We start from the raw sequence: 10,898 nt of genomic DNA, 5'->3' as shown, positions 1-10,898 counted from the left end.
CTGCTCTCTCGTCTCTCTCTCTCTCTCTCTCCTCTCTCTCTCTCAACCTATCCCTTTCTGTCTCCCTCACTGGCTTTTTCAGAGCCGAAACACTGAGGGAGACCGTGGCGCACAGTCCTTGTATGGAACGCGGAGTGGTCAGAGGCCGACCGTGGCCGCTGTGCCCTCGGGGTAACTACGGTAACCAGGAGCCGCCAGCTCTGGACCCCGTCCCTGACCACACTGTGCCCCCAGGGCGAGTACGGTGGCCAAGGGCCTCCGGACCTGGACTCCGTCCCTGACCGCACTGTGTCCCCAGGGCGAGTACGGTGACCAAGGGCCGCCTGGTCCGGATGGTGTGGACGGCTTGGCGGGCCGGCCCGGCCTGGACGCCGACCGCAGCCTCCTGCCGCAGCTAGTCGGAGACAAGGGCTTAGAGGGCTTCCGGTGAGTGAGCCAACGACGCTATGCTGACGCTCTGTAGGCCAGGGGCAGTGTGGCGAGAATGTGGAGGAAATTTACAATTATGTTACCTGGAGCTAGGCGCTTCTTGCTTCTCAGTCGCTCTTTTCACGCTGGCGTTATCAGACAAGAATGGGATTTGGTACGAAGTTTTCAGGCATGAAAACTGGGATAAGCAGGAGCGAAACACACGACATTCGATGAAGTCTGTCAAAATATCGCTTACTTATTCGTCATTTCACTTTTCTGTCACACAACGATTTCGTTCACGGGGCTAAATGCCTGACCCACGATGACAAATGGGCGGAAGTAACGAAGAAACAAAATGCCTCACAAACAACATACACCGGATGTTTTGATAAACCTGACAACAAACGATGGACTTCGCTCCCGTTTATCATAGCTGTGCATATCAGATTTCGTAGAAGTCACGACTTACTCGTAAGCATACGCCCAGCTTTAAACGTCTAGCTCTGCCAATATATCCAATATTTACATTATAACTGCTATAATACTATATATATATATATATATATATATATATATATATATATATATATATATAACACTAACATACGATACCAATAATAATACTTATAGTAATATTATGCTAATAGTAATACTAATAGTAACACTATATATAATCATGTAATATAACTGTTGCAATATATTGAAGGTTGATTCCTCAGGATAAGGGCTCCGAACTCACGATATAAGATGTGCTGCCAGTTGAGATACCTACTTAAAGACGCTAACGTAAAAAGAACTAATGGAATTCCGCGGCCACGGAAGCCAGTTAGCTACTTCGCCAACCTGCATACACTTTTCAGCCCACACGAGTAGCGATCATTTCTTAAATTGCGAATGAGGCGTTACGAGTCCTATTCTCGGCTGCTCAATTTTTCAAGGACTAAAATCGATACCAGAATGAAGTAGGATTACGTCCATAGTCGTGTAAACTTACAAATCAGCAATCTAGCATTCATTAAACAACGATTTAGTGCGCCACTACTGAACGTAAGTGAGCATCGCGTGCAATGTCCCTGCTGGCCGATGGTTCCAAGGACCTGCCGGTCCCGCATCCAGCTTGAACGCGCCTGCAGACGACTCCGTTGGGTTTCAGCGGTCAGATCGGAGAGGAGGGCGACGAGGGCCTAGTCGGCGAGCCCGGCGACTCCAACCTGCCCGTGCGCATCGGCGAAACGGGCGAGGACGGCGACGTCGGCCGGCCTGGTGGGTGGCGCTGGGGACCGGCAGAGCGCTGGTCGGCGGCCGCCGTCGGAGAAACGCATGTGTATCAGAAGCTGGGGTTGTTGGACATGTTGGGGGATTGAATCTTTGAGAGATGCTCATTTGTCAACACAAATTTGCACACCTTTGGGCCGGAAGTTGTGCCTATTGAGGAAATCCGTATGTTGTGCATCGTTATCCGCAATGGTTCAATTTTGTCCATAAGGATCAAATGCAACACAAGGTTTCATAAAAACGTTAGTTGGTTATCAAACTGAGCCTTTTTGCATGACATTTTTATGTTAACTTTCAGTCACTAAAAATGTTATTTCTTGTTCGTTTTTGTTGTCTGATATTTGTAGTGCCTACCACCCTTACCAGTTACGCAGCTTCCCGCACAGTGCGCTTTCCACTGAGCTTTTAGCCGCACCAGTAACCCCAAGCGTTTCCAGACATCACCTCGCGCACCCCTTCACCCCCGCCCCCATCACGGTCTGCACCGGTCGCCGTCAGGTTTGCCGGGGCTGAAGGGTCAGCCAGGGTTCGCCGGCGACCCAGGCGTGCCCGGCCTGCGCGGCCTGCCCGGCTTCCCTGGCCGATCCCTGCGCGGCGCGGACGGCCTCAAGGGCTACCCGGGCCTCAGTGGCGACGCGGGTCCGACCGGCGCCCCGGGCCGCCCCGGCGCGCCCGGCCGCCAGGGCCTCGACGTGAGTCGCGCGCGACACGGCCGGCCGGTGATGGCTCAGTCAGCGCAAACACTACCCCTGATACGTCTGTGCGTGATGTGCATGCCGTGTTCAACTCCCTCTGATGCTGATCATTGCAACAGCCCTTATATGCATCATGCGCAGACTTGTTAGGCTAAATAGAGGCTGCGTCATTCATACCCAGCGTTGGAGGCGCCAACATTTGCTACCTTCCAGAGCAGGGAAACGGTCAGGAAAGCGTCAGGCGAACGCATAGGTGGACATTTCTGAGAGGGCCTCCCGCAGTGCGGCCGGAACTGGTGAACCGACATGTCCTTCACTTTCTTCAGCTGGCTCTGTTCACCCTGACATCGTCTGCAGCGCCCTCTCGCTGTCTGTGACCCTCGCTTGACCCCGTGACTCACCCGGCGCCGACCAGCGTCGACTGATCCCCCTCCGTCGACCAGGGCCTGCCGGGTCGCAAGGGCGAGCAGGGCGAAGACGGCCGACCGATCCTGCCGGGCTCACCCGGTTTCAATGGAGCGCCCGGAGAGCCGGGCGGGCCGGGCTTGGACGGCCTGGACGGGCCGCCGGGACCGGTGGGGCCGCGTGGCCCGCCTGGCGTCCTCGGAGAGAAGGGAGCGCCAGGCTTCTCCGGACGACCCGGCCGCCGGGTATGCTATTGTGGCCGGAGGCGACTGTGGTGCGGACAGCAGTGGGATGATTGCTGTGGAGAGATGGGGTAACTACCACGGCGTAAATAACGGGACTGAAATAGATGAAACAGACATGCATGCGTTGGGCCTTTTCAAAATCTTGTTCGGGTGCTCTATAGACGCAAGTACGCATCCTGCGACGCACGCTTGGTAAGTTTTGATCAAAACCATGTGGAGGTCCGAGGGAAACAAAATCTGGAGACGCCGTTCCTTGGATAAGTGTACAGCACAAATGCATTGCAATACATTCCTGTTTTGTACCCATATGTTGCTTATAATTTTGATGATCACGTGATCCAGCCTTTCTGCATATGGTCGGCCCGCCCGTCGGCAGGGGCGGGCCGCCGGGCGACTCCCCCTCCCGTCAGCAGGGGCGCGGGGGCCGCCGGGTGACTCTCCCCTCCCGTCGACAGGGGGCGCGAGGGCCGCCGGGTGACTCCCCCTCCCGTCGACAGGGGGCGCGTGGCCCGCCGGTGACTCCCCCTCTCGTCGACAGGGGGCGCGAGGGCCGCCGGGTGACTCCATCCCCGGCCGGCCCGGTCTGCCAGGCTTCACGGGCCAGCGGGGTCTGCCCGGCCTCTTCGGCTTCCCCGGCCTGAAGGGCGCGGACGGCCTGCCCGGCGGAGTGGGCCTGCCCGGCCTGCCCGGCGAGGACGGCCTGCCCGGCCTGCGCGGTCTCGACGGAGACCCGGGACGGTTCGGACTGCCCGGCCGGCAGGGCGGGCCCGGCCGGCCCGGCCAGGAGGGGCCCAAGGGGGACAGAGGCGACGACATTCTGCAGCCAGGTGAGCGTGACTCAACGGCCCCCGGCGCCGAGCCAGCCACCGCCGGTGGTGTGCTGTTTGAGTGACGAACGCCGCTTTTGCGCTGAACATCGGGTGATTTGAGACGCCCTTTCTATACACCGCCACATGGATGGCGGCAATGGTCAAAGGCGTGGCGATCACCATGCATCTGTAACAAGCGATTGTGAAAGTACACCATGTCGTCCTTTGAAACCGTTGTCTCTGCTTAGACACGGAGTGAACCTGTTATAAATCTAGCTGGACACTATCGCCAGACTCCTGTTGATTTCCTCAGAGTAATCCTGTATTTGCGTCCCCGAGACGCGGCAGTGAGTGCCGCCTTAATACTTTCCTGATTTCGCTCCTGGCCGTCACTGGCTGCGCCAGACCGCTCCCTCACGCGCTGCGCCGCTGCCGGCAGGCCCGGCCGGCCCGAAGGGCTTCTCGGGCCGCCCCGGCTTCCCGGGACCTCCGGGTGACCAGGGCGACGAGGGCCTGCAGGGTGCGCCTGGCCTAGACGGCCTGCCGGGCGAGCCAGGCCGCGACGGCGACCTCGGCCCGACCGGGCTGCGCGGCCCGCCGGGCGACGACTCGCCGCGCGGCGCTCCCGGCGACGCGGGCGCGCCGGGCTTGGACGGCCTGCCCGGCCGGCCGGGCTTCACCGGGCCCGTCGGTGACCCGGGCCCGAAGGGCGCGCGCGGGGACGGCGTCGAGGGCCAGCCGGGCCTGCCTGGCCAGAGGGGAGAACCTGGCAGGCCGGGCACCTTCGGGCAGACCGGGTTCAAGGTGAGCGTGGCGGTGACCTCGGAGGTCGTGTTCGTTGCAGAGGCTAGCGTTAATTGATCGGACTTTCGGAGCACTGCACCAGTCGTCTGGGATGAAGTTGCTGTTTCCTACAAATTTAGTTTTGATGCTAGCAGACCATGCAAGTCATTCATGGTTGCTTAGTTATTTGCTACGTGAAAACACATGATCCGTCCGTTTGATTACCTAGGCGTGCGAGCTGAATGTCCATGATCATTTCAGGCTGCTGAAATGCGCATTTATATGACAAATGCCGCTCATAAGCTCCTTTTCACGGGAACTTCAAAACATTTTGCATCCAAAATCGGCATAGAATGGTGATCTCACGAATCGTTTTAGTTGGCCAGTGACCATTTCAATGCCAAACGCAGTCAATGGCTTATGATGACCTTGGTTGACCTGATATCGATGCTAGGTCACCTTCAGAACACCTTTCGGGCTATGTAGCCACAAGATACCGTTGCATGATCTGTAAGGTCGTCATTGTTCGACTTTTTGTACACAAGCACAGTAAGATCACTGGTCACTTCTTAAGGATCAAACCGACCATCCCTTAATTCTATAAGCACGGCGTAAGACTATACACTGATAGTTGTGTAGTTGTCCTGACCCAATTTAGGGCCCACTGATTAATGGTCACCTATGCTCTTGCCTGAGCAAAGCAATTATCCTTACCCTTGCGGATGAGGGTTGAAACCTTTGGTAGCTGCCTTAACCGTTATGGTTGACACCCTCATGGGAAGAGAGTTTCGTCTAGCAAGCTTGCGTACCCCTAGATTTGGGATGCCGTTTGTAACCTGCCTTACTTGTTCCACAGGGTGCGGCGGGCGACAACGGCCTGCCAGGGCCGAGGGGCGACCAGGGCGACGACGGGTTCGCCGGGCAGCCCGGCCGCCAGGGCCAGCCGGGCCTGCCCGGAGTGCGCGGCGAGCCGGGAGACGCCGGCCCGCCTGGACCGGAAGCGCCCGCCGGCCCGCCGGGCATGAGCGGCGACCCGGGACGCATGGGTGCCATGGGTACGTCAGGTCGGCCGCCGGCGACGCAGCGCCGCCGTCACGCGCAGCACTCGCCATTGAGTCCGTCATGGGAATATATTGGTGGTGTGCCGCCTAATTCTGGCACCTAGATGCGTTTCTGGTGCGTTTTTGTCTTGGTCACACACTACAGCAATGAACTACGCGACTCAGCGTATGAAGCACGCCTAAAGCGCATTTCGTTTAGCCCTTTTGGTAGCCTTTTTGGGTTTGGTTTCAGCCTTAGAATTCGAAGCATTCGGCCGCCCCATGTTATACACAGAAGGTGATCATTCTTTCGTTTTCATATTTTAAGAGTCAAGTTGTAAATCTTAGGGTCTGCTGTAAATGTATAGTGACATTATGATAGCAAATAAGTGGCATCGTATGACATCCACGCTGAACATCGTCATCGCCCGTCCCATCGCACCTCATGGCACCATCTCCTTCTCTGCAGGCATGCCTGGTAACATCGGACCGGCTGGCGCGACAGGCCTTCCCGGCGCGCGGGGCCGGCCGGGCCCCAGCGGCGACGAGGGGCCCGCGGGCTTCCCCGGCGCCCCCGGCGAGATCGGCGACGAGGGGCCGCAGGGCCGCACCGGCGCCAGCGGCCGCGCCGGCGGCCCGGGCTTCGCAGGGCCGAAGGGCTCGCGAGGCCCGATCGGCGCACCGGGAGAGGCGGGCGCCGAGGGCGGCGCCGGACGCCCCGGCGGGCCCGGCGCCGCCGGAGACCCGGGCCCGGCCGGCCGGCGCGGCGCCATCGTGCCCGGGGCGCGCGGCGAGCAGGGCCGGCCCGGCCGCGACGGTCTGCCCGGCTTGCTCGGCTTCGAGGGCCAGAAGGGTGCCCCCGGCGATTACGGCGAGCAGGGCCCAGCCGGCCCGCAGGGCGAGCGCGGCGGCACGGTCGGCGGCGGCAAGGGCGAGCGCGGCAGCGACGGCCTGCCCGGCGCCAGGGGCCGGCCCGGCCTAGACGGCCTGCCCGGTGATCAGGGCCCGGCCGGAACTCCCGGACAACCAGGCGAGGCCGGCGATGACGGCTTCTCGGGCTTCCCAGGACTAGCGTGAGTTGGCACAGGCTGTGTCCAGCAGCCCCGGTGATGTGGCCTTTGGAATGTTGCTAGTTTACTGCTACGTGGTCATGAACTGGACCTGCTTTTTGCACTGCACTTTAGTTATATCGCATTACATCATTCGTTACATTTTCTCCTGCCGTGTTTTTTCCTTTGTTTTGCAAAGGAGTATGTGCGTGGTAGGGACTGAAAGATCTTGCAAAATATAATTTAGATTTCAAAGTGACAGAGGAAAGCGGCACACAGCAAAACTGAAGCCGCATTCCAGTTATTACCGTGTAACACTGTTCCCCACTGCCCAACAGGGGTGAGCGGGGCGACAGCGGCGGACCGGGCTTGCCCGGCCTGCCCGGTCGGCCTGGCCTCAAGGGCGAGAGCGGCGTGCCGGGCCTGCCGGGCTTCGACGGTCGGCCGGGCTCGCGCGGCCTGGACGGCCTGCCCGGCCCAGCGGGCCAGGCCGGCTTCCCCGGCTTGCCCGGCCTCAAGGGATTCCCCGGAGACCTAGCCGCATTCGGTCTGAAGGGCGGCCGCGGCGATCCAGGCCCGGACGGCCCGCCGGGTCGGCCGGGCGCGCGCGGTCGCATGGGCAAGCCGGGCCCCGACGGCCTGCCGGGCCTGCAGGGCGACGAGGGCCGCAGCGGCAGGGCCGGCCGGCCCGGCGCCGCCGGCTTCAAGGGCATGGTGGGCGTGCCGGGCCGCGACGGCAACCCGGGCGTGTCGGGCCCAGTCGGCCGGGTCGGCGCCCCCGGCGAGCCGGCATCGGCGGGCCCGCCGCCGCGGCCGCGTGGCTTCCACTTCACCCGCCACAGCCAGACGGCGTCGCTGCCGCAGTGTCCGCCCGGCTCGGTACGCCTCTGGGACGGCTTCTCGCTGCTGCACGTCACCGGCAACTCCAAGGCCCACGGCGCCGACCTCGGTGAGTGCGGCACAGCCGGCGCCGAGCGGTGCTCTGCTCGTGTGCTCGGCTCTGGTGTGGACTCGATTGGATCAGTGGTTCACGGTAGGGTTCCCCACAATTTTCGGGAGGGCGCTGCAGTGATACCCAGCGCCCTGTCGACTACAGGTCACTCCCCACAAGCTTACAAACTGTTATCCTCCTAGGCACCCCAGGGTCCTGCATGCGCAAATTCTCCACCATGCCGTACCTGTTCTGCAACATCAACAACCAGTGCGAGTACGCTCAGCGCAACGACTACAGCTACTGGCTGAGCACGCCGGAGCCGATGCCCATGATGATGACACCGATCCGGGGGAACGAAATCCAGCCGTACATCTCGAGGTAATGTGATTGATCACCTTCTGTGGAATAGCAGGCGGACCCACTCGTACTGCGCTACCATTGTTGTCCTAGTGAGACGCACGGAATTATGGCATGTACAGATTTTGATAAGTGTAAGTCCATTGCGTATATATAGATGTAATTAGCTTATTAAATGTAGCAGTTGCCCGCTCATGACTGGCAACACGAGAAAATGTATCCTAGCCAAGACTGTCATTGCGCGCTAAGCGCCAACACCTAGTACCAACCAGCGTCCCACAGTACGGGATAAACACACCTATTTATCTTCCACGTGTGCCGCCGATTAAGTTCAGGCCGCTGTGGAAGTGCGAAAAGCCAGCAAGTAACTCCGCATCATACCAAAAGGCGTCTCGGAAGGGCAGACGGTATGCACGTGCGTCTTTCTTCACCCAATGGCGGTGGTCCCATTTTTCAGGCCAGGAAGAGATGCAACGGCACGCAAATACGTTTGGAGTTAGGGAATGAGTAACTGGTCAGCAAATGCAAAGCGTCGGAGAAATATATCACTCCTGCTTTGTTCGGCAGGTGTTCGGTGTGCGAGTCAGACACCCTGGTGATAGCCATCCACAGCCAGAGCATGGACGTGCCGGAGTGTCCGCGGAACTGGGAGAGCATATGGATCGGCTACTCCTTCCTCATGGTGAGAGGCGGCAATGACGGGCTGGAAGAGGCGGCAATGCGGTGCCACGAACAGCCATTTCGTACATGTAGCTGCTTCGTTCGTGCTGTTTTGAAAAAAGGCCGTCTGAAAAGTAAAACAGAACTGTACTTGGTAGTCAACGCTGGTTTACGGCAGTTGCAGTAATAGTAGCAGTAGTAAGTGGGGCTTTAAGGTGCCTGGACGCTTCAGGGCCGTTCGTGATAATTCCGAGTATTTTTTTGGTGTGCAATGGCGTATTTGAATACTTAAGTGTCACATGTGTCTCACTTTTGCTTTTGTTTTGTGGAAATATCGAATCGGACTGCAACTGTGAACGTACCACTATCAATCAGATTGTATTTATGACAGTGCGCCTGACGGTCACTATCTAGCGTGACTGTCATGTCACGTCCTACAATGTATGTGACAGTGCCTGTCTACTACGGCCACAACGGTGACTACTATTTCCTTAACAATGGCAGCAATTCGGACCGTTCGTAACTGAGACCTGGACCATGGCTGTGACCGCACTGTGACCACCTCCCTCTATTGTAACCGCAGCCGTGTTATGATCGTAACTGCAACAATTGTGGTGAATGCGGCTGTGACTATTAGTATAACCATAACTGCTACCATTACCTTGGCCGTGGCCGTCAGCGGAACCGTGGCCATCCCTTTGATCGTGATCGCTGCCGTCGTCACGACCGTGACCTTTGCCCTGACGTTGACCGTGACCGCCGCTGCCCGCAGCACACGGATGCGGGCGCCGAAGGCGGTGGCCAGTCGCTCGTCTCTCCCGGCTCCTGCCTGGAGGACTTCCGACCCACGCCCTTCATCGAATGCCACGGCCACGGTCGCTGCAACTACTTCACCACCGCCTTCTCCTACTGGCTGGCCACCATCGAGGAGCCAATGCAGTTCCGGAAGCCCGAGCAGCAGACGCTGAAGGCGGGCAGCCTGCGCACGCGCGTCTCGCGCTGCGCCGTCTGCCGCCGGCGGAAGGACAGCGCTCGGCGGCCATCGTTCGAGAGGGCGCCCTTCGAGAGGCCGTCGCTCGAGAGGGCGCCGTTCCAGAGGGCGCCGTTCGAGAGGCCGCCGTTCGAGCGGCCCGAGGCGCAGTAGCGGCGCCGACCGGGCCGCGGCGCCAACGCTCTGCCCGCCGCGCCCACCGCTTTGTGTGGCTTCAGCTTCTTGTGATATATTCCGAGTGCGGAGTGCGACGCGCCGGCCGGCGGCGAGCAGTCTCCCGTGGAGCGCGCTGGGTGGACGCGGCGTGGAAGAGCGCGTGGAAGAGCGCGTGGGCGTAACCATCATTCGGATCCGTGGGGTCCCGCCCTTACAACCTGGGCAGATCTTCATGACATGCTGCGTCTCGCTCGTACAAAATAGCCTCAAAGCAGTTCGAACTCCACTCAAATCGGCGTCGCACCCCAGGGGGCCGAATATGTGGTTACGCCCCATGCGTGCGATCGGCGCACGTGCGTCCGCGTGCGTGTCTGCCCGGTACTGGCCGGTAGTGAGAGAGTGACGTCACAGGTGCCACGCCACCGCCCGCTAGCTGCGGGGGTGTTCAGACAGGTGGCCGACCTGCGCAGAGGCCTCGCCTCTCCGCACGTGCACCGCCGCCGAATTAGCTATCACTGCCATGTGTCCCACACCGGTCACTGCCACCAAGCACGGCGTGTTGGATGGCATATCACAGGGTGAATAGGAAACCGTGTGACCTGCGTTAGACAAAGTGTTGTCTCTGGCTTCGTTGAATCCCGACTGATGGTGCTTTGTCGAGTCTTCGTAAGAGTTGTAGCCCCTCGTAAGACAGGCATTGAACATATGCGGAACCTGAAGCACTTAGAGCCGTCGACCTCAGTTGTATCGTTGGATGGCGCATCATGCTTCCTTATCTTCTGTCAGATAATTCAATACAATGAAAATCTTCATGTCGCGGCCTTTCTTCTGGGGTCATTATTCATCAAGTCCAGCATTACCAAAGCAAGACTACCATAGGTGAGATAGGACAAAGCCTCGCTGGCGGCAGTAGCTTCGCGGGGGGGGGGGGGGAGCAGGACCTCTCCCGACCCAGCCGTAACCCACTGTAGTTCCACACCACAGACCGACAGCTGATCGAACCGGCCAGCCACCGACCGGCATCTGCGAACGGCCGCGTGCCCCAGCTGGGTCGGCCAGTGGAGGCTGTTCCAGCTCCCGGGTCATCC

The 10,898-nt window shown here is 59.5% G+C and overlaps 1 protein-coding gene across 1 annotated transcript in view; it reads left to right on the top strand.

Moving 5' to 3' along the window:
* The window catches only part of LOC119109285 (collagen alpha-2(IV) chain), a 39,783-nt gene extending 29,161 nt beyond the window's left edge, over positions 1-10,622 (top strand). The window contains exons 7-18 of the mRNA XM_037232880.1: positions 226-426; positions 1,565-1,674; positions 2,185-2,378; positions 2,825-3,031; positions 3,570-3,858; positions 4,280-4,644; positions 5,480-5,678; positions 6,133-6,736; positions 7,051-7,661; positions 7,847-8,024; positions 8,571-8,685; positions 9,436-10,622. Of these exons, the coding sequence (XP_037088775.1) occupies positions 226-426; positions 1,565-1,674; positions 2,185-2,378; positions 2,825-3,031; positions 3,570-3,858; positions 4,280-4,644; positions 5,480-5,678; positions 6,133-6,736; positions 7,051-7,661; positions 7,847-8,024; positions 8,571-8,685; positions 9,436-9,807 (3,445 nt within the window). The 3' untranslated portion in view covers positions 9,808-10,622. The remainder of the gene's footprint in view (positions 1-225; positions 427-1,564; positions 1,675-2,184; positions 2,379-2,824; positions 3,032-3,569; positions 3,859-4,279; positions 4,645-5,479; positions 5,679-6,132; positions 6,737-7,050; positions 7,662-7,846; positions 8,025-8,570; positions 8,686-9,435) is intronic.
* The last annotated feature ends 276 nt before the right edge of the window (positions 10,623-10,898 follow it).

This window comes from Pollicipes pollicipes, unplaced genomic scaffold (assembly GCF_011947565.3).
Source record: "Pollicipes pollicipes isolate AB1234 unplaced genomic scaffold, Ppol_2.1 Scaffold_7231;HRSCAF=8579_pilon_pilon_pilon, whole genome shotgun sequence".
NCBI classification, from domain to species: Eukaryota; Metazoa; Arthropoda; class Thecostraca; order Pollicipedomorpha; family Pollicipedidae; genus Pollicipes; species Pollicipes pollicipes.
The sequence above is the reverse complement of the archived record's forward strand: the minus strand, read 5'-3'. Positions and strand labels throughout refer to the sequence as shown.